The sequence below is a fragment of the Phalacrocorax aristotelis genome, chromosome 7 (assembly GCF_949628215.1).
Source record: "Phalacrocorax aristotelis chromosome 7, bGulAri2.1, whole genome shotgun sequence".
Classification (NCBI taxonomy): Eukaryota; Metazoa; Chordata; class Aves; order Suliformes; family Phalacrocoracidae; genus Phalacrocorax; species Phalacrocorax aristotelis.
Genome location: NC_134282.1, coordinates 44570235 through 44596234, shown reverse-complemented (window position 1 = coordinate 44596234; position 26000 = coordinate 44570235). Strand labels below are relative to the sequence as shown.

At 37.5% G+C, this 26000-nt stretch overlaps 1 protein-coding gene across 1 annotated transcript; it reads left to right on the top strand.

Moving 5' to 3' along the window:
- Positions 1-1127: 1127 nt before the first annotated feature.
- On the top strand, positions 1128-20969 carry BNC1 (basonuclin zinc finger protein 1). Its single transcript, XM_075100498.1, has 5 exons — positions 1128-1294; positions 13629-13731; positions 13902-14137; positions 15376-17303; positions 19408-20969. Exons 1-5 carry the CDS (start codon positions 1286-1288, stop codon positions 20087-20089), a joined length of 2958 nt encoding a protein of 985 aa, XP_074956599.1. The 5' UTR covers positions 1128-1285; the 3' UTR covers positions 20090-20969.
- The last annotated feature ends 5031 nt before the right edge of the window (positions 20970-26000 follow it).

The following is a 26000-nucleotide window of genomic DNA, read 5'->3' as shown; positions in this document are numbered from 1 at the left end:
AAATTAGGTTCTCTTCTTAAGCATTGTGCATGTATCTAGCAAATAGTAAATAGGATTAGAAGACGACAACAGATTAACCAATAATAATAATAATAATAATAATAATAATAATAATAATATGTTAACTGCCCTCTCCCTACAGCCATCTTATTTCCTGCTGCCATTCCTATGGGATTACAGGTATTCATCTGGTCAAATATTGTCCTGGTATGTTCCTACAAGGATTCTCACTGAGTTCAATGCAACTTGCTCACATCTATCTCTGGGCATAGTACAGTGTATTCCTGGGTTAGGAGAGTGCCAAGAAATTATCTACAGGAGGCAAAAGTAGAGTAGAGAGGAAGGGAGAGGTGTTTTTTCAGGGTTTTGTTTTGTTTCTTTAAATAGGTGAGAAATTACTATGACAAAAATCCTGCTCTAACTCATGAATGCAACCCAACACCTGAATAACTGAAACCAGATTTTGCCCCAATTACTGGAAAGTAATTCTCCTGTCTTTATGACCTGTATTTCTCTTAATAGGAAGCTTCAACTTCATAAAAAGAAATAAAATTCAGCCCTAACTCAAACGTAAGTTGATAGGGGGAAATGTTTTAACTTTTAAAAAATACACACCCCACTCGGTGAACCTTTGAGACCTGCAAATGTTTAAAAAGAAAAAAAAACCACAGCAGCTGCAATTTGAAAAACAACACTCTGACGCTAAAAATAAGTAATTTTAATCATAAGTACCTCATAGCTTATTTGCAGATAGTTGTAGACTCTGAGAAGGAAAAAAAAAAAACAACCCTGTAATAGGCCTTAGGTCAGCTGCATTGATTTAATGCATTACTTAGGCTGCCAGAGCAGAGGTAGAATCTCCTCGCACTGCATTAGGAGCGCCTCAAGCCTCCGTGACTCCTTTTGATCAAATCTCTGTGAAAGATGAGTGTCATGCCCTCTTCAAGCCAGCTGTGAGGGGACTGCCCTGCGACTGGAGGAGCACGTTGGAGCACACCAATCCGGGGCAGCGAGGTGAGAGCTGGCTGCAGAGGTGAGAGGCAGACACAACTTCGTACTGTAGGTCTGGAGAACACCAAGGGGGAGGATCTTATTTCACTCCCCTGTGCACAGCCTGAGCATACATCAGACCTTGAGGTGCTCAGAGTCAGACAAGAGTAAAGAGGCGTGTGATGGTTCTGCCTTAGTACTTGTACAGGCAGGAGTGTTTCCAGTACTTCTTTGTACAACTCACTGAGGGAATGGGAAACTGTTTTATAGCTCTGGAAACATAAGCACAGTAAGAATGTCTGAGGTAAGGAAAGTTCTTTGCAGTTCTATATGAATGTGTATTTTTACTGTGCAACTTTTACTTGTGGTTATGCACTGTAGAGATATAAAGAAATCTTTAATGGTGTTGTTTTGAGTAAGGAACAATGGAGATGAGAGCTGTAGGGAGCTGTACTCTCCATTTCTTAATTACAAAAAGATACTGTGAAAGTAGAAAACTAGTTTATGTAAAAAATCCTGGTTTGCTTTCTGCTGTGCACTGTAAACAACTGCATGACTTTTCTACAGTAAGTAATGCAGAATTGCAGGCTGATTATAATAAGCAGAGCCATCACTTGTGTAATTGTTTTCCAGCTGAAGTAGTAGCATGTAAATCATAAATACTTGACAATGTTTAATTGTACAAGTCCTCAATATACATTAATAGCAATAAAATCTGTGATTTGTGACTCAGATGTGTTCTGAGTCAAGTGCTTTAAGCAGATACATTATCATTATCATGACGTATAAATGCACTGGAGAGCAGACAACAATGTCAATTCTCTATGAAGTTCTTTAGAAATCACCACTAAAGTGGAGTCTAATGTATGCCCTTTATATACAATTTATTGTTGACTTTTCAGCATCCAGAAAATAAGGCCAGTAATTCTTAGGATAAGTGTGGTTTTATTTTGGGGGCAGGGAGGGCGGGGGGGGGGGGGGGGGAGAATAAGTGTGTGAGTGTGAAAGATGGGGGTGTCTGGTTTTTTTTAAATGTATTGTGCTATTTAAGAGGTTAAATGCATAAGAATACAAGACGCTTATTTAATTTTTGTTCATCACATAGAAAAATAAACACAGTTTAATTGTCAGCTCATACATAATGAGGTTTTGTTAGATGTGTTTAAGATACAGCATTTTACTTTCTGGTTTATTAATTGCCCAAATACTTGTAGTCCTCTGTGTAACGAATCCTTGGTTTAAAAATGAGAAGAGGGCAGATCGCTAACCCAGGGGAGGGCTACTGATATACACAGGCTGTGGTTTATCCTTCTGTAAAATCCTATGGGTAAAATTGACACTACTCCTCCCCCCCCCCCCCTTTTTTTTTTTTTTTTTTAATTGTTTTCAGTTTGAATAACCTAGGAGCCGGGTAACATTCTGATATTTTGGGACTGTGGGAGAGAGAAGATGAAATGAACTGGTTTTGTTTTAGTTTAAAACAAACCATTGTTCTAAAGGCATTTAGCAGTCGATTTTCACATCTGATCTGAAGTTGGAGTTTATTGTGCTCATTTAGTTGTGTTGTTCAACTGATTTCTGTATAAATTTTTGTAATTCGTGTAACTACTTGGCTTCTTGAACCTCGGGAGCTGACTGTTTGTCTTATCTTTTGGTGAGCTAACTCTGCGTTATGTTGCAAAACCTTGAGGCATGTTGTGTTTCTTCGTGTTCCTGCAGTCTGCAAGTGAAGTCAGCTTCATTAGTTTCATGATGGCACATCAGTGCATGGCTGGTGTTGCCGCTTCCTTCAAGCTACTCCCGGAGCATGATCTGGGCTGCCTTGGTTTGGATAAGCTTGTAAGGATTTGTCAGCCAGATGTGACAAGATTGTCAAGAGGCAAGTAAAGAAGGAGATCTGATATTAATCAGTGCATAGCTTGGAGCCAAACTTTCTCAAATGCAGTGTAGTAACATGTTCTTCTCATTTACTGCTTCTCTTTGTGGCTATAGAACTGCCACTGTCTGAGTTTGACGGTTAAAAGGGATGCCAGCTAATAGCCTTTAATTGTAAGGATACAATTCTAGGTGGGAAAAGATCATATGCTTCTATTTTTAACGTCCTTTTGGAAAATACGGTTTGCTGAAAAATATGCAAGCATTATGCTAGACAAGAGTCTCTGTTTTGTACTTTGGTTTTAAAATACTGAAATTGTGGTTCAGCTCTCAGTGCTGGAGGAGTGGGAGGTAGGGAGCCTCACTCCACTTCAGGTCATGGTGCAAAGTAGGACTAGCATTATTTTTAACTACTAACAACAGTGTGTGTTGGTTTTCTTTGTTCTACTGATTAGAACAATATATACTGCAGAATACCTTTCTAATTCTTTTAAAGAAAAGGGTAAAAATACGGACTTTCAGAGAACACGTCATGTATATTTCATTAGATCTATTTACCATTTATATGTATAAAGCTAATAAGTTTTCGTTAGAATCAGTGTAATTATGTATTTCTGTTTGAATTAAACTGGTTTTAGTAGTTTGCAGCTTAATCAGGTTTTTATTTTAACAATAGGTGACCATGTAAAAAGTAACTAATGTTACGGAAAATATGTTTATGTTATACTAAAAATATGGAAATTTTTTTTGCTTGATTAATTTTAAAGAGTAATTGTTCTGTTTATTCTTTGAACTACCGAACCATCTACAACCTATTTAGAACCCTAAAAATAATTGCATTTGCAAGTATCCAAACCTGGAGGAGAGCTAAATCTTCACAGAAATAGGAAAAATTATTACAAACGTTGTGCCACTTCATGGACTTTAGTATAGCCGAGATTAAATTCTGCCTAGTTAGGCTGCAAAAAGGTTTGGCCTTTTCACACCAAATGTCTTGACTTCCAGCTTACGTGCCTGTTCATGATATTGCTAGAAAATCTGTTCATACAATGTTGAGCACATCATTCCATTTCCAATCAAAAAAGCCAGTGATTTATTTTACTTTCAGTAATAAAGGCTTCATTACTATAATATTTAATAAGCCTCTGATAAGAACAAAAATGTTCTTATTTTATTTTAGATCACAGTTTTTGCTACACATATGTGTCTTAAAAACACCTTTTGTATGTTTTGGTATTTGTTAAAAATTTTCATGCAGATTTGAGCTAGAATTTAGGAATGGAACTTGAATTCATTATTCCAGCAAAACATCCACAAAATGCAGGGTAGAAAAACTTTTTTTTTGGCCCTCTGGGTCATCTCTTGCCCCTCCTGGCTTTAGTGGTGCAGGAACTCACATGGTTCCTATGTGCTGGGCAGCCAGGAGTTTTTGTCCTCGCAGATGCTACAATTGAAGTTTTACAGCAAGTGTCATTGTCTTTCTTTTTTCTAGTTTTTATTTCTTAGTATTTTATTGCTAATTGCTATCTAAAGAATGTGCTTAGGGACTGAAATGTCAATATTCAGGCTCAAAAAAAATATTATTGAGGGAGTGAGGAAAAGTGAAAATGTCTAACAGACTTCAATCATTTTAGAATAAAGAATAGTGATGCTTTCATTCCACACTTTAAAACCATGGTAGAATTGTTTCTTTAATCCCAAACTTTTTACTTCAGATTTCAAATGTAGCTGATTATCAGTGAGAAATGGGTATTTTTTTGTCATCTGAAAGTAGCTATTTAAACGAATGTCTGAAAGCCATTTAAAACTTCCTCACCTGTGTTCAATAAAAAGTTTTAAATTGTGAAATTACCAATGGAGCTATACTGTTGCATAGAATATTGCATAACTCTAGCACCATAGATAGTATCATGTGTATGTGTACAAATACTGTTTGGGTTTAAAATTTATGAAATGGCATTAAATGAAATTGTGTAACGCTAAATATTTCAGAGTGCTGTTATTTTTCTTTTATTAATCTATATCTTCCCCCGTAACAGGAAAAAAAAGGAAAAAATTTAAGCATGCATGTTTTATGGCTTTGAGACTTAAGCAGTGGTGTGAGGAGCTGAAAAAGTTAGGATTGTCTTTGAAACATTAACTGAGCCATGTTGCGCACATACAGCATTTTATAAACTAGGTAAAGAGTTAAAGGCATACTTTAAAGGGTTTACGTATTCTAAAGGGCTTGCAGTTGATTTACACTAATATTCTTCATTTCTGTGATACTTGTGCATTTGTGCTTGTAACACTTATTTCTTGCTAACATAGGGCTTGGAGTTAAATATGTAATTAAACTTTAGTCCATGGATAGATCTGTAGCTTCAGAGTTTAATATGGTATATGTAGCATGTGAATATGGGTAAATAGTGTGTGCAATTTATTTGCTAGATTCGATAGCATCTAGTGCTTTATCATAAGAAATTTCACACCATTTCTATCCAGTGACTTACCCTTTCCCCGCAGCCTGAGTAGTTTTTCTCATCAGTATGCAGCAATCTGCTACTCATTTTTGAAACGCACTAATAAGAATTCTTCCTGTAAACTTATTAAAAAGGGAATTTACTTCAATATCTTGTGATAGATACTGCTTAATACTCAGCAAAATGTAAGGGTTTCTGACCTACACAGACTAGGGCAGATACACCATGGGAACTGTAGCATTCGTAGTCTGTTTCGGAATCAGAAGTAAACTACAATGGTAAGACAATGATGATGTGACATTTTTCATTCCTCAAGTTGTATTTCCTGTTTTCTTTTCCAAACCAAATGATAAAAGAGGATCTAAATATGTTCCTGAGTTTGACCAAGCTGTCTGTCAGCACACACCTGTTGTTAACAAGTGAGATTAATTGCAGTGTAAGCCAATGTATCTACAAGCGCGTTGTTGAACAGCAATATTAAGTTTTACTGTCCAGTGCTTTTTGTTTAAAGAGTAGCAGTCTTGAGTGTGTGTGCTTAAACACACACATACACACACATTCTTTTCTCTTCATAATTATTTTGACAGTGCCATTAACGAGAGTTGCCCTAAGGGGCCCTTTAGGGTAAGTGACATGCATGAGGAGTGATTTTCATCCCACAAGTTATGCTGTGATTAAAGTTTGGCCTTGTAGCATGCTGCCTTTCTCAGAAAGAGCTCCCTTCTGCTTCATCGCCCAGCTGCATTGCCCAAGACTGCCCAGAGCTCCTCTCCATTAGCCACGAAAGCTGCCACCGAGCCCAAATTAGCTGTAGGGTTGTGAGTCTGTATTTAGTTTAGCCTATTCGCTCAGCTCCTTGCTCCCAGGACTGTTCTCAGTTAGAAAAATTTCTTAACAAAGTGGCAATATGTAGACTCGTGGCCCGTAATTCAGTAGCCAGCTGAAACGGTCGTTTAAATCCACAAGCACGGTTGATTTGATGGGGTGGTGCCATCACATGAAGGTATCACCTAATTTCAATTCCATCTCACTGAGCTTTTTCACTTCCCCCCCTTCCCTCCCCCCCTTTTTTGCTGTTTTTGAGGATGTTCTAGTCAATTATTACAAGGACAATAAAACATTTTCAGCTCAAGGTGCTCAACTGCACCCACAGGAGAGAAATTTGGTCAAATTCTAGGCCAGATTGCTTTGTTCAGCCTCACTGAGGGCAAGAGTGATGGGGTAAGGCAACTTGATGCAGGATCTTGTTGTAAATACTCTGCTTACGTGTATTCTCAGGCTGTGGCTGTTTAAAAGGAGGTCAGGTTTTTGTATCTGACCCCAAATAAACATTAATATATACATAAGGATCCAGATAATTAATGGGATGTATTCTGTGGTCTTATCTAGAAATAGTATTCAGCTTGTGGCCTTTGTGTTCTTTTAGGAGTAAAAATCATAACATCATTTCCACACAGAGAAGGGATAAGTGGGAGTTGAGTGGTATCAGCACCAGCCAAAATTTTCAGCACAATAGGTGTTATGTTCAACTCCTAAATCCACGTTTGGCCTCTGAAACAAAAGCTTTTTGTCTGGGTTTTTCAAAGGTTCTTGCACCTCCTGAGCATGGTATGGCCATACATGGTCGATGTGTATGAAAACCAGCCCAGTTATTGAGGAGCCTTCGTGGATTTAGGAACTGAGCTGTGACAATGACTTTGTGTTTAGTGGCATTGTAAAAGGCAGGTTGTGGCCCATCTCCATCTTCCCCATCTCTCTTCTAGTTGGTCTTTTAAGCTAAGTTATTTTACTAATAAGCAGTTTGTCAAATGAATCATCTAAAGCTAGCATGTTAAACATGTCTGTTAATGGAGAAGATTGGAGCTATTTGGTCAGTGCTGTTTACTCCCTCGCATCCATGTGCAACTTTTCTCTACTTAATTAAAAACTTGAAATACGGAAGACGTACTGTTTTCTGGATACAACAAACTGTAAGGGTTGTTTGCATCTCATGAAAGATGTTTGTTGTTACTTACTATGTTTATTAAACAACTCTGTTAATGGCAGCTGTTACTTTGTAAGAAATATTTTTTGTGAGATAAGACAGTGGAAATGGTGTTGGAGCATTCCATCTGATACAATTAGAAATCTTATACGGACCTTTTCTATATTTGAATAATTTTATGTAATTATTTAAAAATACTTAAGACTAAAATAAACTTTAGTATAGAAACAGCAGCACTTGAAACAACCAAATGTACTCGAGTAGGCATAAATGTACATGAATGGAAATCCCTTTGTTTCAAGGGCTAAGGTTGTTGAAGGCAGGCAGTGTACATGTACTGTCAGTGGTGTGTAACTTAGCAGTACAGCTTTCACCTCAGCCATAACTGAGAACACGTGTCAGAAGAAAACACCACGGGACTGAGCTGAACACATGCAAGTTGTCGCATAGGCCAAATCTACTTTGTGCAGAGCAACTCTCATTTTGGCCTTGCTGTCAGACCTGTACACATGTAAGTGCATTTCAGTGCACTATTGCTTTGTGTCTCCCTTTTCCACATTCCCTATGTGTCATCCTAGCTCTACTTACAGGCAGCGAAGGGTTTCCATATTCTGTCCGTCCTCCAGGCATCCCATCTCCTCTTTGAAGGGAGCATGTCAGGAAGAAGAAAATGGCCCAGAGCTTTTCCTTGAAGATGCTGCAGGGGCCCTCCTAATGTTCTTTACAGGCAGGTGGGATTCATAGCCTTAATAAACTTAGAATATGTTGAAACTTTCCAGAAGCAATAGAGATATAAGATGCTTAATCTAAACTCCACCAGACATAATATGAACATGCAATTTAGGCTTAATTGTTGGGCTATGTCTTCCACAAGTACTCATACCCCCTGGAGCAGCCCAACACCTTTTGTGATTGTACGTGGAATATACTGGAATGTATTTTGGTTCCAATAAACTGCAGGGAGCTCAACAGCGTGTCAAAAACTGAAGTCTGTGGTTAAGAGGAACACACACCAGGGCTTAGATATGTACTGTAGAGTGGACAGGGTGGATACAAATACATGTGGGATGGATGAAAAAGCCAAACATTATGGGAGTGATCCAGATAGAAACAGCTGGGATGTGATACAGTGAAAGTAAGGTGGACAGAGTGTAAACTGAGAACTTGTTTTAAATCATGACAAAACCGACAGACGGTGTTATTTATCAGTGGAATATATCCCTAGGAGAAGTGGCAAAAATTGTCTGACAAAAAGTGGACAAAGCAAAGTTTTGCTCATTTTATGGCATGGAAAAGTACAGCATTGTCAGAGATGCTTAAGATAAGGGGTTTTTTTTAAATTTGTCTCTGCTTTCAGTGGTTGTTCAAGGGATTCAGATGGAGATGTAATCAAATGTAACTGGGTGATGAAAAGGAAGACTTCTTTAAACTTTGCAACCACAAGAAACCCAGTAAATAACAGTAAAAACAGGAAAGAAGAATTGGACAGGACAGTTCTGTACTGGAAGATGCACAGATTTGGATTTGGCCTTTGATTTAGCTGTGGACTGTACTTTTAATTTAAGAGATGGTAAATGTATCCATCCCTTTACTTCCCTTGCAGATCTTTACAAAGTGCAAGCAAGAAAAGATTTCCTAATAACCAGACATATGTCCCCTGTTTAATTTTATTTCTACAAACCAAAAAGAGAGCTTAATTTCTGTCGATTATTCTTAATATGTGAGAAAATTGTTACCTGTACTGTAGGAAGTAAAAAGGCTTTCATATTTTAGCTGATTGGCAGACAAAAAAAACCCACCAAACCTAATGCTTTTCAAATTGATCTTCTGCCCCCGTTATAAATCTTGCCTCTTCCTCCACAAGTGTTCTTACTGTGGAGCTACTGCAAGTCTATTCTGCAGAAATGGGACGCAGCCCAATTCTTTTCTATAGGATATGTGCTCACATATATCACATATATTCAGTGGGATTACTTTTTCTGGGAAATGAAGGTGAGATGGCCAGAGGAGATATGGCTTGTTGCTAGAAGCCCTCAATAAAGTACATGAAAAGCAGTGTCTGTTGTACCTCATCTAATGAAAGTTTCTCTCCCACATTTCTTTCATGCAACTCCTATTTCTTCTTCGAACTTGCATTTTAAACTGATAGGAATTTCTAATCCCTGCTTGCAAAAGATGTTCCTGTAACATGGCGTTAATGACATCATTTTGCAGTAATCTGCATAGCAGAGCAGCAAAACTCTCATACTCTTCATGCGATAAAAGTAGCTTCAAAAAAAAGCCATTTCTAACGTGAGAGGTAGCTTTGTGCAGAGAAGACCCGGGTTTCTCTTGGATGCCAGAAACAAGTGAGGGTGCTGACCTGTGCATTACTGATGTTAAATGCTGCCGGGGTAATACAGGACTTGCTCTTGCAGCTCTCACTGTGTGCAGCCAGACCGGCTTTCTAGCATGAACAGAGATCTCTAACTCGGTCCTGACAGTGTCTTCAATATTTACTTACTTTTTAATTTATTTCCCAAGCCAAAGTGCTGTCAAACCAGAATCCACTTAACACCGAATGAGATTTGATACGGTTATACGGCCCTTCTCTTGCTGCACTTTTTTAACCCCGCAGTTAGTACGCTGCAAGTGAGCATAGGTCCCAAAAGGCTTCAGGAGAGCATAGATCATCTCAGACCTGCTTTATGAAATGAAGCCTGATTATATACCCAGAATCAGAATGAACTTGTCCCATTAGACTGAGCTTTTCTTTAGCTGTGAAGGCTGCAAGTGTGTTGCAAAGAAACATTTGGTAACTTCTGAAGCACAGTCGAAGCCACGTCAATATCTGACAAAGAAAGATGTCAGTAGTCGTGACTTTCAGGCAACAGATGTTAAGGTTTCTTTCTCAGTGATTAGTAGTTAGATGTTTTTCAGTGGCCAGTTTAATGGTTAATCTCTCTCGTAATGAGGGATCATTTGTATTAAAAATCTGACATTCAGGTTCCCACGGTCATGCTGGTAAAACCACAGAAAATTTTTATCAGAATTCTCTACTCTATTTAAAAAAAAAAAGATTAAGAAAGTGTTGCTGATAATGGATTTGGAAAGATCCATTTGTGAGAGGGAGAGTGACTGGGAAGCAATAACAAGATCATTGACGATGGGATAAGATTTATTTTTTTAAACATCTGCCTTTTGTTTCTGGAAGATGAAACTAAATAATAGATCTGAATGAAAGGATTGCACTTTAAAAAATTCACTTTAATTTTCATCTATGTTTCCAATACTTTAATTACAGTTTTGAAGCTTTACCATGTATGCAATATAGAAAGTTATTCCTTTGTTCTGCAGAATGAAATTGTGTGTACATTCCACTTGTTGGGAGAATAAAGCTCATTAAAAGACTTGGTATAATTAGAGTACCTTGGAATAGTTATATTAAGGATAGTAGGATTAACAGGAAAAGACAAGCATATTAATCTCATGAAGTTTTCCTAAGTTTCTGTTCATTAAACTCTGATATAAGTTAATTTGGGAGATAATCAAAGTGCATCTTTTATAAGTGCCCTTTAAAGTTGAACAATGAATGAAGATTTAAAATTGTGACTCACTGATTATTTTAAAAGTTAATTTTATCATGTAACATATTCTCTGTGACTATATCAACACAAATGTTGCTAGAAAAGTTTTAGGAGACACAGACTCTGAGAAGCACAAATGAATGGAAATGCAACCAACCTGAAAATCACACTTGTTTCTTCTCAAGGATTCTTACAAGTAATTTTAAAAGTCAGCAACAGATCCATGATTTGAGGGTATACCTTTGATATGTTAGCAGTATGCAAGCTAACTACATCTAAGACTGGTGTCCAGAAGCAGTAATGTATTGACTTGAGAGGGGATCAGTTCCATATTTAGAATAGAAGGGGAACTCTGCTCCCTTTCTAATAGCCACTTTCCTATGCATACAACAAGATGTCCTCCTTTTACTTTTTCTGGTTTTTGCATGTGCAGTCTTCTACACATACATGGGAAGACAAAGTAAGTACATGTACCATACAGAAGAAAGATCTTACACAAAACAATGAAATGCAAAATTTAGTGCAGTGTGTCTTTCTTGTCTAAGTACACAAATTAAGAAGAGAAAGTAGTTTTAAAGGTCAGTGGTTTGTGGAACATATCCAAAGGAATGAAAAAAATCTTGAAATTTTAATTAACTTATCATGACAGCTTTTTTTGTTGTGCATATTTCTGTTACTTCTTGCAGAAAAAGGAAGTACTCTTTTGTAATTTTGTCTGGAGGGACTGCAAAGGATGCATTCATCGAATGCACTGTAGCTTACTGAACCTCGCAGGGTTGCCTATGGAAGGGGTTCAGTCTGTGCAAGTCACAGAATATTATGTATGTACAGAGGTAGAAGACTTGAATTGCATTATTGTTGGATATCTTGTGATAGAAATGAATCATCAGCCAACTACACCTTTTTTCCAGCCTTTCCATAAGAAATTTATGGCTTTTTATTGTTATAAAAGTATTTTATCATCTAAGTGAAAATATAGACTCCATTAAAGGAAAGCAATTCACACTGCATAGGGTATTGATGTGTATTTTACGACTTCATGGGGAGCACAGAGCTTTTCTCAAGAATTCAGTATTTTGCAATGGCTCGTTTAAAAGATTAAAGGCAACGTGATTCAGAGATTTCAATAGCCCTGTTGCCACTTGTTCTGATCCTTCAAATAAAGATGAATCTCAGCATCCAGTCACTGCAGTCTGGAGATGTGCATGTTAGCAAACTCCTTGATAAGCCAGCTTCTGAGATTTTAAAATCTCAGTACAAACCCCATCATGTAAAGCACTAGGCATCCAAATGTCTTGCACATGCTTGTTTGTAGTAGACTGTTTTATGTCGTGTCAAACTTGAGTCAGCCAAATTTTTCAAGCCTAAAGAAATGCCTGTTGCAAACCCCAGTGAAATTACCTTTCTCTTGTGTCCTTTTCATTTTAAACATTTCCTGTGTTCATCTTTCTTAGCCTGATTGTCCAAAAACTTGCTTATTTGAATGTTTTCCAAAAGTGCCAACGTGGGGAGACCTGCATTGAAAAGACATTACTTTTTTCTTCAAGTCTTGTCTTGCTTTTCTTTTGGGTATTAATAAGTAGTGGAAGTCCCCATTTTGCATAAGACTCGAGGAGGAGGAGTAGCAGCCAGTAGTGGGCATGACTTTGCCTTATTTCATATTTGCTTCTCTGTACTTTAAAAAGTAAAACATATTGTTTTAAAAATTGAAAAATGCAGACATGTTATAATTGCATAATCTAACCTTTTTTTTTTATTTATTCCAGTGCAGACTTTCTGCACATAATTTTCTTCACTTTCCCTTCCTTAATAAATAGTCCATTTATGCAGGAACTATTCTCAGTATCAGAGCTAAGCAATACAGAATCCTACGAATGCTTTGCTCTCTAGCAATCCCTATGGAGCTTTAACTAGGACCTCAGAGTTGTCTGTCTGCCTTCTGCAGCAGATGGGCACATACCAAAGAAAGCATATATTCCAGGAAGCAAGTTTGTATTACCCTGTTGATTAGGAATATCTGAATACTAATTTGATTTGCATTATAGATGACCTTGGTGAGAGTAAAGTGATGCACAAATTGAACTGTGCAACTGGTTGCTATCTGTTTGTGTGCTCTATTTTGCCTATTATCTTTCAAGCATTTCCCTTACAAAATGTGTCTTTGAGGAGCCGGAGTACTTTTTGGTGAGCTTTGTTACTGAGAAGCGTTAGTGAACTCCTGTATCTTTGACAGGATACATATATTCTATGTGGATACTGCGGTACATAAGGGATGGCATCTATGCAGAGCTAACACATTTGTCATTAGAACTTCCTATATTGCAGTATGGAGTTCCAGCAAAACCTCAAGAGAATGGGACTTTCATCTGTATCTCTTTGTTTTCAAACCTTCCTCGAAGAAGTGTTCTTACATGAAGATCATAGCGTAGGTGAATGAACAAGAACATTTTATTATTGTTATAAAGGTGCTTCAGCCTAAACAAACCCACAGAAGTGTTGCTATGTGTGACATTAGATATTTTGCTTCCACAATATTCAAGTGCTCTAGCTGGTGACTGATTCTCTTTGAAGCAGAGGTAGCCTCGCATAACTCAGGTTTTGCCTGCATTACTTATATTGCACGCTGATAAGTATGTGCTGGTATGTTAACTCTGTCTTCATATGGATTTTACGGGTGTATTGTATATGTATAATCTGCACACCCTAGGTGGTGCTTATATATTACCTATCATCCTTTTTATTGATTTCCAGGCTATCCGATGCACTCTTTTGAACTGTAGTTGTCAGTGTTTCAAACCTGGGAAAATAAATCAGCGACAATGTGACCAATGCCGGCATGGATGGGTAGCACATGGTAATATTTGTTCTTACAATCTGTATAAAACCTTTTAGGATCTTCCTCACTCTAGCATGCTTTTTTGTGTCACCCCTTGCTCCCCCCACATGCCCCAATATTAGTTACATTCAATTTTTATCTATCGCTTGTGACTCAAGTTTATTTACATTTTGTGATTTTTATTTCAGCCTTGAGCAAATTAAGGATTCCCAACCTCTACCCATCAAGTCAGGTAGAAATAGTTCAATCCAATGTTGTTTTTGATATCAGTAGCCTCATGTTGTATGGAACCCAAGCCATTCCTGTGCGCCTTAAAATTCTGCTAGATCGGCTTTTCAGTGTTCTGAAGCAGGAAGAGGTGATACAGATTCTCCATGCTCTGGATTGGACGCTACAGGATTATATACGTGGATATGTGCTACAGGTATTTAGAGGGGCTTTTTTAATATAAATATGACAGTTAAATAGCATTTCATAATGTTTTCTAGCTTAATCTTATCAGTGGTTCACAATGCATTAACAGCGTGCTACATCTGGAAGGCAGTATTAGACTTGTAGAAGCTTAGCACCAGAAAAGAAAGGGTAGATTTTTTGTCATTGCTGTCTTTTTAGTCACACTTAATTGAAATCTTCCTATTTTGCTCAAATCTATCAACAAAGGTAAGCCAAGATGAAGAGAAAAATTTACTGGGAATGCATCAAAGTAAAGGCTTCTGAATTTGCTCTAGTATTATTTAAATTATGAGTTTACTTTTATACAGCAGAATAATACACTGACAAATAAACTTGCTGTCGTTCTAAACACCAGGGACAATAATAATCTCTGGTGTAGTGCTACTGACCTTACTGGAGCTACATCAAGGATGAATTTGGCCCTATGTGCTTACACTGATGTTAGTCCTTGCTACTGTGGAAGTTACCTTTTATGTAAAGTAACATTATGATCTTACATTATGACACAAATCAATATTTAATGGTCTTGATAATCTTGCTTTTTAGTGTTAGGATTAAAAATATGGAATCAATTACCTTGAACCTCTACCACATGAAAAATTTATAATGTTACGTTCTTCATCATCTTAGAAACTCTTACATGCACTGTGAAAAATCTCAGTAGGCCATCAAATACATGTTCTGTGATAAAATATTTATTGTAGTTATTGGGAAAAGTTAGGCATAGCTAGAGTTTGAAAGAACTCCAACACTCTAGTGTAATTACAGCTGTGCTCTGTGAACACTGGCAATAGATCAATACAGGTTCATTTGTTCTCTGATCTTAGTTGCTTGGAAGATTATTAAACTTGCAATGAAAGAATACTTGACTTAAATGAGGAGCTAAATCTTGGTCTGATTGCTTCATTTCTGCTGTCTGTACTTACATGATACTAACTATTGTTCAAAAGGCATGTCTTAATTTTTGTGGAAAAAAATAGTTTATTGGAAAGTATTACTGTCAGTTCAGAAAGAAATTGTATCACCAATGTGGTAAAATTTAGAACAAAGTATCACAGAATTGGCATTAATCTCTTATTAAGTAGAATGATTTTTATCATTTTCCTAGAGAAAAATTTTTAGTCCCTGGGAAAAAAATGAGATTCAGGGAGAGGGGTTTTTTGTTTGCCGTAGCTAATGTCTGGCTCATTTAAATATTTTTGGCTTTAGGATGCATCAGGAAAGGTGCTGGATCACTGGAGCATAATGACCACTGAAGAAGAACTGGCTACTTTGCAGCAGTTTCTTCGTTTTGGAGAAACTAAGTCCATTGTAGAGTTAATGGCAATTCAAGAGAAAGAAGGGCAATCAATTATAATACCACCACCAACTGCCAATTTGGATATTAGGGCATTCATTGAGAGCTGCAATCAACACAGTTCTAATTTTTCTGCTTCCTTGGACAAAATGAGTCCCACCAACATTCATCCCTTTGAGAATATCGTAAATAACATGGCTTTCATGCTGCCGTTTCAGTTTTTCAGTCCAGTGCCTCCACCGTTGATAGGTTCACCACCAGAAAGACATTTGATTGAGCAAGGTCAAGACCACAGCAATGAAACTAAACAAGATGTTCAGATACCGTTTTCTGAAAGCAGCTTCCTAACTTCCAGTTCTGCACCATTTCAAGTTGAAAATGAGAGGAGCATAAATGGTCCAGATGTCACCACTAAAACAGAAGATGATGCCCTTTTAAGTGATTCCAGTTCGCATAATACAGCAGCAAAGCTTGAAATGACAGCACTGTCTCCAGAAAACAAAATTAAATCTGTTGAAAAAAACGGCGCTGGGCCAAGGAAAGGGCGTGTTTTCTGCACTGCATGTGAAAAGACATTTTATGACAAAGGTACTTTGAAAATACATTACAATGCTGTTCATCTGAAGATAAAGCACAAATGCACAATTGAGGGCTGCAATATGGTATTTAGCTCTTTGCGTAGCCGAAATCGTCATAGCGCAAATCCTAACCCCAGACTCCATATGCCAATGAATAGAAATAACAGGGATAAAGATCTAAGAAACGGTTTGACTATTGCTGGACCTGGAGATAGTAAAAGGACAGAATTTACAATTTTAACTCCAGATAGCAGAACTATTACCAGCTATGCCAGCTCTTGTACAGATTCAAAGGGTCAGGCTGGATTTCCCAGTATTGGACAGAATGGTGTCCTCTTTCCAAACCTGAAGACAGTACAGCCTGTTCTTCCTTTTTATCGCAGTCCAGTCACACCAGCTGAGCTTGCAAACACTCCAGGTACTCTTCCTTCTCTGCCTCTTGTTTCTTCCTCAATACCAGAGCAGCTTGTTTCAAATGAATTGCCATTTGACACGCTACCCAAAAAGAAATCTCGTAAATCAAGTATGCCTATTAAGATAGAGAAAGAAGCTGTTGAGACACCTAATGAAAGTAGTGATGTTGCCAGTTCTGAAGATGATACACGTCTGCAAGTGGTAAGCGATGGAGAGCTTGAGACCTGTGAGCATAAGATAGAGAAGCGGGTGACCGACAGGGTGGAAAAGCACCCCCATTCAGGTAATTCATGGAAATCGGTCTCTGGGGTAGAGGGCCCAAAGTATTTTGAACCTATCTTTGCGCCAAATAACAAATACATCAAGGATATCTCTGAGAATGAATTGCATCACTGTGAGAAAGAGGTTAAACCAGAAGAAAACCAACCATTAAAAATAGTTTCCCATGAGATTATGTATGAAGATCCAAAACACCACCACAATGATGTTATAAAACCAATGACTGAACCCCCCATATATATTAAAGAGCAGTCAAAGCGCAGGATTCCTAAAAATGACTGCCCCGAATTGCAACACCACTTGCTGACCGGGGGCTTTTTCAGCACTTTGTCAAACAGGGGTGCTGCCATTCCTTGTTTTGAAGACTCTAAAGATATGGATCATGTGAGTCAACATGCACTAGGGATTCAGAAGGACGAAAGCCGCTTTCATTGTGACATCTGTAAGAAGACTTTTAAAAACCCTTACAGTGTAAAAATGCATTTTAAAAATGTACATCTCAAAGAAATGCATATTTGCACAGTTGAGGGCTGTAATGCTGCTTTCCCTTCTCGTAGAAGTCGAGACAGGTAAGAAAATTATAAACAAAATTGTATTTATTTTACCATCACAATGGAGCCTAATTTGAAATTAAAATGAGTGTTTGAGGAATGGAACCTGCAAAGATTTTCTGTGTATCCTCGTATAACAGGTACGATAACTTATCAGAACATTCATGAAATGAAAATCCATTGAAAGAAACATTTCCTTTCCACTAGACTATGCGGTATTAAATAAAGCCATGAAAATTTCATAACTGATAAAGACTGCAATAGTTGAAAGAATACTTTAGAACATAAAGGGAAAGCCACAAGGGTATGAATTCAGCAATTTTCCAGTAGATGCATGTGTGGACTTCTATGTTTAATATGTATTTTCATGTGTATTTTAATGTATACAGTGTTCTTTAATGAAAAAGCAATGAGATGAATTCAGGAAATCTTCACTTGCCCTTGTCCTTGCTTTACTCAAGGACTTTGAACAGACAGTTGGGAAAAAGCCCATAAGAAAAGCAAGATTACTCTATGCCAGTGCAAAATTAACATTACAGAGTGCTAGTTGAGCTAACACTGTCTGGTGTGTATCCACATTGGTAGTGCTCTTATGTGAGATTACATACTAATTCCTAAACTCTATCACGAGCTTGATTCATTTTACTGTTAGATGGAGTATCGTGGTGCTGTAAACTGTTTTATTTCAGCCTATTATGCACACAGACTGAGAAACAAGAACTGAAGCTTTATTGTTGACCATCAGTTACATATCTGAATTGATAACTGATAGATAACAAACCTGTTAAAGTGCAACTAAATGCTGTAAGTTTTCTCCCGTAACAGTGTTACAGCAGCTTTTGGCTGCAGAAAGCATGCCTGGATAGTAGTTCAGACTGACACAAGGTTTAGATTGTCTGTAATCTGCTAGGAGTACTGGAGCCAGCTGATGCAGTCCAGAGAGAGGATGAGCCAGTCTCTGAGGACTGGCCCCTGCATCTGAGATGCACAGATTCATCTGCTGCTGGCCAGGGCTTTACCCTGATCTGCTGCCTGCTTCTTCCCAGATGTGAATTCCTCTCCCCTGTAATTATGATATGGGCCACAGGAAAGAAGGCCAGCAGTAAGATTTGCATTCACATGCCACAGATTCCTTCCCACACCAATATATTCAGTTAAGTTTTAACATAGGTGCTTCTGACAGACTTTTTTTGGGAGGTGGGGGTGGGAGGTGGTGTTGTGTTGTTTGTTTCATTTCATCGTTTTTTTTTAAAAAAGAAAGCTAACTTGCAAGAACATGTACAAGCTTTGGTCAAAACAGTAGTTATTTGGAACAACTTTGCAGAAGTTTCTAGACTTCAACATAGAATGCTGTGACTGCAAGTGCAAAATATTTCTGTGCCCTTTTGAACAGCTCGTGGTTTGGATTAAACTATGATATCAAGGGGAAAAATGAATGTTTTCCCTGTCTTGCAATAAACTGAATCTTCTAGCCAGAGCCTGGAAGTTCCCAGTGAACTGACTGATAGTATTTAATGAGGAGCAGTGATTTCTTATGTTTTGGTGGTTTCAAACTGAATCCAGAGATGCCCATTCAAAAACTGCAAGTTGCATAAAATGCAATATAACTTTCTTCAAGGAAATTCCTGTCAAGGAAAAGCTCTGTGTACAGCTGCATCCTGACACATGGTTACAGTAGTTGAGATCATCAGAATTTTTGCAGACTCAGGTGTCACTCCTTTCCTGCTTTGTCCATTGGGAAAGAATCTTGTTTCTTCCCTCCCTCAGTCCATTCTCTGGTCTCAGTTCAGTATACAGCTTTTTAGTCTGTCCCCCAACTCTTTTAGGCCCAGCACTAGATCTAGTGGTTCAGACAGCTATCCACAATGCAGGAGAGAATCTGAAACATTGATTTCTGTAGAGTTATTGCTGACATATATGCCAGTGCAAGCAATTTCAGATACCCAGTTGCATGTTTAAATCATCCGTGTCCACTCCCAGTATGGCAATTGGTCAAATTAGAAGTATACAGTTCATGCATGCTACTAAATATTGATATTTTTTTCTTTGTTAATGATCATTGTGAAACAGCTGTTAAGTGAGGCAAAACACTTTCTTGCTAAGCTTGTCTTTGTTCTTCTAGACATAGTTCAAACCTAAATCTTCATCATAAGCTTCTGACTAAAGATACACTGGAATTCAACAACCATTTCAATGCAACATACCTCTTGAAAGACATGGCTAAGGAGTTTTGTCAAGATGTCTCTTTAAAACAACATGTTGGACATACTTCTGTAATCTTCAAAGGAATGAACAGAACAGGCAGCTTGGTTTTTCCCTTAAACAAAATTAGAGAACCCTGTTCTGAGAGTTATGGATACGATCCATTGAATGATGGAGCTGTTCTGGATCTAAGCACTACTTCCAGCATTAAATCTGAGAGCAGTGCTCATTCTTCTTGGGATTCTGATGGAGGAAGTGAAATATGCACCATGCCCTTGGATGATAGTGATGAAAGCTGTGAAGGACCCAGCCTAATGCCCAGTGATGAACTCTACCAAGACTGTACTTTAATTGAGAAAGATAATCAAAACTTTACAAATTTACCTTCCAGTTTGCCAATAACTTGTCATATATGTCAAAAAAGTTATAGTAATAAAGGAACTTTCAGGGCTCATTACAAAACTGTGCATCTCCGCCAGCTCCACAAATGTAAAGTCCCAGGTTGCAACACCATGTTTTCATCTGTTCGCAGTCGGAACAGGCACAGTCAAAACCCTAATCTGCACAAAAGTCTGGCTGGGTCACCAACTAGCCTACAGTAAGATCACGCTGATCTTAATTTATTTCTGCTAAGAATTAATAATTTCAATTAAGGAATGTGTTAACGTTAGTTTTATTTAAACTCATGACTTTTAGCCCGCCCAACAACCACGGTCAAATTCTGTTCTCCTGTGTGCGCTCTCCAGCAGTTTCATTTAGCAAAGCTTGGTGCTGTAAGTTCTTGTGCAATTGTTTGGTTTGATGTTAAATAGCTAAAGCTTCTGTAAGGAAAAGAAAGGCTCTTGGAAATTAGGGAAATATGGAGACATTAACTAAAGTATTTCTGATACCTGTGAAGTATTACTTGCCAACAATAGGAGATTCAAATGAGAACCATCATCCCTTGTGTTTACATGTTAAATGAGTTGTGTCATGTAAGAAATGAGTAACGATTGGGGTGAGTTTCCTCCAGTTGGGTTGAGATTTTTGGGGCTACCATTTCATTCCTGAGACCACAGTCTGAAGCTGACTTGCAGTATTAGTTGAACATGGTATTTGCAGTTTACTATATCCCAAAATCCAAAAGATAAAATAAAATAGAAATTTGGGAAGACTTTGCATACAGTCCAAATCCTCTGAAAATCCCACAGTCCTTACTTTTTAAGTTGGCATTTCACTTGAATAAAGATTGCAGTATTTTGGCTTTCTTAGAATTTAATATCATTTTCTTTGCAAAAGAAGGGGTGGGCTACCTAATTTGGCAGCATTGCCTGAATAAATTTGAGACATCCTGATAAACTGTAGTGATAGAAAGAATAAATAGGTTAAGCTAATATTCCTAAACCATGGCAAATGCATCCATGAAATAGAGGGGGAAAGTAAAGCCTTTAATTTAAAATGCACTTTTTGAGTTCTACTTTCAGGAAGAGAAAAGTTTCTGTTAAAATTAAAAAAAAAAAAAAATAAAAAAAGGGGAGAAAAACCCCCAAACAAATATCCAAACTGCTTAAGAGTTTGAAGGTGCAATTCTAAGCCTTTGAGAGACAGAGATAAAATGGACACAGTAGGTATCTTTCATGATTCAGCAGGAATCATTCAGCAGCAAAGTCAAGATTACTGTTTCTCTTACAGGTGGGGGAAAAAAAACATGTTGATCTTTGTAACAATAGAAGAATGCTTATTCACACTTTTTTTAATGAGAACATTGTTCAATATCTGTTAAAACGTTTAGTATCTTTGTACTTGTCCCTGTAATTAACAGTATTCTGCATTATGTTCTATGCACTTAAGAAGACTGGTCTTGCATTGTATTTAAAAAACACTTTAATATTTAATTTGTAGTCACATGCAAATGCTGTGCATGTACTTGTGGTGCATCATCTTTGACTGAATCATTTCCAAAAAGAAATAAGAAAGGAAGTCTTACAGTACCTTTTTTTTTTTTTTTACTTTAATTCACCAGTTGAAATCTGTTGAGCAATTCTAGTATGCAAGCATGATATTGACAGCACAATCTGTACGTATTATACCAAAGTGCTTACAGTATTTGTGGTCTCTAGAACTAGTCTAGTTTTCCAGTATAACTGGATCTTAGTCTTTATTCATTTTTGTGACTGAATAAAATAGACTGAATTTCTGGATTTCATATGAACGTAGAAAGACTAGTACAATGCTATTGCCATATGTCTTGATGTTTAACTTATTCTAAAAAATACTATGGTATTGTAACCATTTCATATTGTATAAAAGAAACAAAAGTGGACTGAATATTTCACTAGTTCTTTTGAAAACTGGTTTGTGTGTGAGTATGGGTTATGTGAGGAAAAAACATGACACGGTTGTAAATGTACGTGCTCACTAGAAATGGTTTTCATGCATTGTGTAAATTAATCTTCTATTTTTTTAATTTACAGTAGGTTTATGTGATATTTAAAATAATCCATTTGTGCTTGAAGCTGTCAGGAAAAATCATTAGCCTGGGGAAAGTTGTGCCATTGCTTTGAGTTTTTGTGGGTTTGTGGGTGTGGGTGTTCTAGGGTTTTGGGGGCAGTTGGGTGGTGTTTACTTTGTTTTGTATTGTTTTTTCAAATGGCAACTCATATCAGTGGGGGTCATGGTTTGAAAGCTAAGGGCACAATCATAGGAGACACAATTGCTCCCAGCCTTTTGATAGTATAAATCAATGATTTGTTATCCAGCTATTTCAAGCTTTTTTTTTTTGTCTCTGTGTGTGTGTATATATATATAAACCTATTTGTTTAATCATAAATGGTGTTTTTTTGAAACAAAGTGTGATGTAAACTAATACTGTAATGCCCATTAATTTAGCTTTCACTGTGTCCAAAAAGGAAACACGTTTGTATACCCTAATAATTTTGTATGTGTTAATAAAAACAAATAATAATGCCTCTGGCTGATTCAGAAAAGTAGGTTTTTGTGACTGAAAAAACTACTATTCTTAATTAAAAAAAATTCTGAAAACACATTCCATCTGTAGAGAGCACTGTTTTGACAATGGTACTAACTTATTCCATAATAAGGAAGTGTCATTATTTTAATGAGCCATTAGAAATAATGTAATAAAATGTTGCCAGATACTTTATTGATTTTTTTTTTTCTTTGTGCAGTAGCCAAGAGTACAGATTAGTATAAATGGCATCAGCTAAAGGTAAATATCATCGAGAACTGTGTTAAAAGGTAGATATTTTAGGCCCTATTTATACTTTATATTTTGAAAAGGTTCTTTTGTTATTTCTCCAAAATCTGGACAGAATGGGAGATTTATCAGAACAGGCTCAGCCCTTAGTACCCCTAGTATAGCATATGTATCTCATGAAGCATTTGTGTAGCTCCCTCCTCCTAATGACCACAATGTGGCTGGACCAAGCCTTAACATCTCTTGTTAGTTTTAAATATGTGTGATGCTTATAGCAGCCTGTATCACATATTCACCACAGATGTTGAAGGAAGTAACCTCACTTCAGAATAGTAGTACCATTATTTTTTGAGCTTTTCAGAGTTGGGTCTGGAATGCTGAAGCAGCTTCTACTGATTGAGGCTCAGTTCCAGAGGTGGTTACATCTGTGATGCTGTACATCTGTGATGTACAGTTGGCTCAAATCTTTACGTGAGATTTGAACTGGGCCTGGATGTGCCCACCCTTGCTACTCAAGTACGTTGCTCTGTTTTTTTTATTTGTATCTTTTTTTTTTTTTCCCTTAGAAAACAAGAGCCTCAGAAACTAGATCCTGTCCAAAGGAGAAGGCACAGATGCACACTGCGGGGTAGCCACTCTGTACGTTTGAGCATCCAAGTTCTCAGAATACAGGTATTTTGAATAGTTCTTGGTAGCAAGCCTATATCGCTCTGAACAATGAGTGCCCTCGTGCTTACAGGAGTATTTGCAGAAATCAATTTTGAATGGAGTATAAGGGATCTATTTTCATAGCTCCTGTTTTCTAAGTACTTTGAAAAGAGCTGTGACAAAACTGGAGGCTATTGTTTCTGATTAATCTTTAGTGAAGTTATGCATGGTAAAACCCAGCAGAGTAGAGAAACAAGTCTGAAAATACCTGTCTGATGCCCTGCATTGAATACGAAAGCCTAAAAAGCAGCTAAGCTACTTGGACTTAGTCCAGAGATTTTTAAATAGGGTGCCAGGTCCTCCTTGAAAAGGGTTCACAAGGAGCTTCTGATTAATGAGCAAGCATAGGTTCAAGAAATGCCGCTAAACTAAAACACCTTTAGAATTTGAGATACAGCCCATAAGGATTCCATTCAGCCTGCAAGTGAGCATTCATTTCCAAACTGAAATGAGAGTTTGACTCTGAATTGGGAAGGAGGCAACAATGCAATAAGAGAAGGAAGGATGGATCAAAGAGGTTTTGTAGAGAAAGCCAGGCTACAGGTTTTGTTCAGAGCAGCATTTACTGCCCGTCCCCCTTATTTGAAGGGAGGGCAAGACAATATATAAAAAGTTTGAAGTTGGATTAAGTATGCATACCATGATCAAGTCAGCTTTGAATTACTTGGAAAACTTTTGGAAAACTCTTTTGAAGAGTTTGCTGGCTAGTGAGATTTCCACGTAACCTCAGCAAGCATGTTTCTGAAGGTAGACTGGCTTTTAATTTCCCCTTGCCTTCACCCCCCATCCCCCGGCTCCCTGTGCCTTTTGGCACTCCTTGGATTACGCGAAGTTGCTAACTTGCAAATGTACTGTTGAAACATCACCCTGTTAAGCTCTAGCCCTGTCAGCTCCGTTCCCTTTGAGCACCCTTCAGCTTTTATGTGTGTTCTATAAACGGGTAAAAGAAAGCTAATGCTGTAAAGTGACAGTCCCTCTCTGGTGAACACTTCATCTAACGCTGCACCAGTTTAGAGCTTCACAGAAGCACTTGTAGCCCTTTGTATTGTGTCTCTAGTTCCTATCCTAAACTGGTAAAACTCAATTACTTGCCATTATTGCGTGCAGATGCATGTGTTTAATAAGCAGGGAAGTTGCTTTTAACTCCTGAGTGCAGTCATAACAGAGTTTGTCAAACTTGTGGTTGTCAAAGTCTCTAGCAAAACTCTCCTTAGTTTGAATTGTAAGGAGTACCATATATTAGCATACTTCTACAATTTTTTGAAACTTTTTTCTTTTCAATAAATTAAGGCCGATCCAAACATGTCTTAAGTGTGAGCTGATTCTTTGCTTCAGTCTTCTAAATCTTTGGTCACTAATGTTCTTGTTCTATAGTTTCTGCTCACTCAGTGTAGGGATTTCCATAACGTGTCCTCTTATTACTGTTATCATTGGTTCCCACTTCCACTGCTCTTTTGATGCTTCGAACTTTTAAGTAGAGGTAATCACTGAAGACTGTACTCTTAGCAAGTAGTTGCTAGTCTGAGAAACTGTCAGGATTGGACTGTGGAAATTAGTTACCGCTTTCTGGGAAAGCATGTTGATGTGCTGCTTGAAAAGAGGTCCTAGAAGTACTGTGTACTAGAAAAAGCCCAAGTCTTCCCTGTCATGTGATGAGTGAGAGAATTCAGTACTTTTGAAGCTTCCCTGTTGACTTTTTGAGGTTTTGAGTCAGACTGTAAGTTTCTTAAGATGTGTAACACATTTTCCACTCATTCTCTGTCTGTACATCTCCTACCGCAGACTAGCATTTCTGAAGTCCAGAAGCCCAGCCTGTCCTTCTCAGTGAAGCCTAAAGCCATAAAGCCAGCTACCAGTGAGGTGATTGTTAAGCATGAACTGAACCATCCTGGATTTTTTTCACCTCCTCTTTTTATCCGTTTAAATTCAGAAACAGCTAGCCCTAACATTTGTTCTGTCACAATAATAAATTGCAGTGGCTCCCTAATTTAAAAAAAAAAAAGAGGACCCTTGAGCTGCAAGTAACACATAATTGTTAAGGTCTGTACTGAGCAACTTACACTGCAGTAACAATGAGCAGACAAAAAGATTTCAGTCAGAGCTCTCATTTTAATTCCAAAAGCATTATTTTTAATTATAGTCATTATACAAGCCCTCATCTAGAAAAATATTTCTTATCTGAATCTGCTGATTTATAAGAATGACAGTACATATATGCACTCCACAGATAGGTAATTCATGCACCCATATGCCAATAAATAGTATAATTGCATATGCATAGGGCTGCATATTCATGTTAAACCTAATTCCACTCTCATTTATGGTATTATAAGTTGGGAGTAATTTCAATAAATTCAGTATAACAGGGCATATAATATTGGAGTCATGTCTCAACAAGGATCATAAGTTACGTGTGCGAGTACATAGGCTCATGTTGGCTGCTTACACTGCTTTGTAATTGCTAGCTTACTGAAGCAGGTCAAAATATACTTTGAAAGAACAAATAAGTTTTACTAATTTCTATGCCCCCATCTCCACTACAAATTACTAGTTTGCAGCTATATTTCTACATGACCAACCTAAGAATTGTACTATGAAAAATGTTACCT

Bases quoted from the DNA above. Each gene is read 5' to 3' on its own strand.
- BNC1 (XM_075100498.1), top strand. The intron at 14,138-15,375 runs GTATTTAGAGGG...TTTTGGCTTTAG, and splicing joins TACGTGGATATGTGCTACAG to GATGCATCAGGAAAGGTGCT. The intron at 17,304-19,407 runs GTAAGAAAATTA...TTGTTCTTCTAG, and splicing joins TCTCGTAGAAGTCGAGACAG to ACATAGTTCAAACCTAAATC.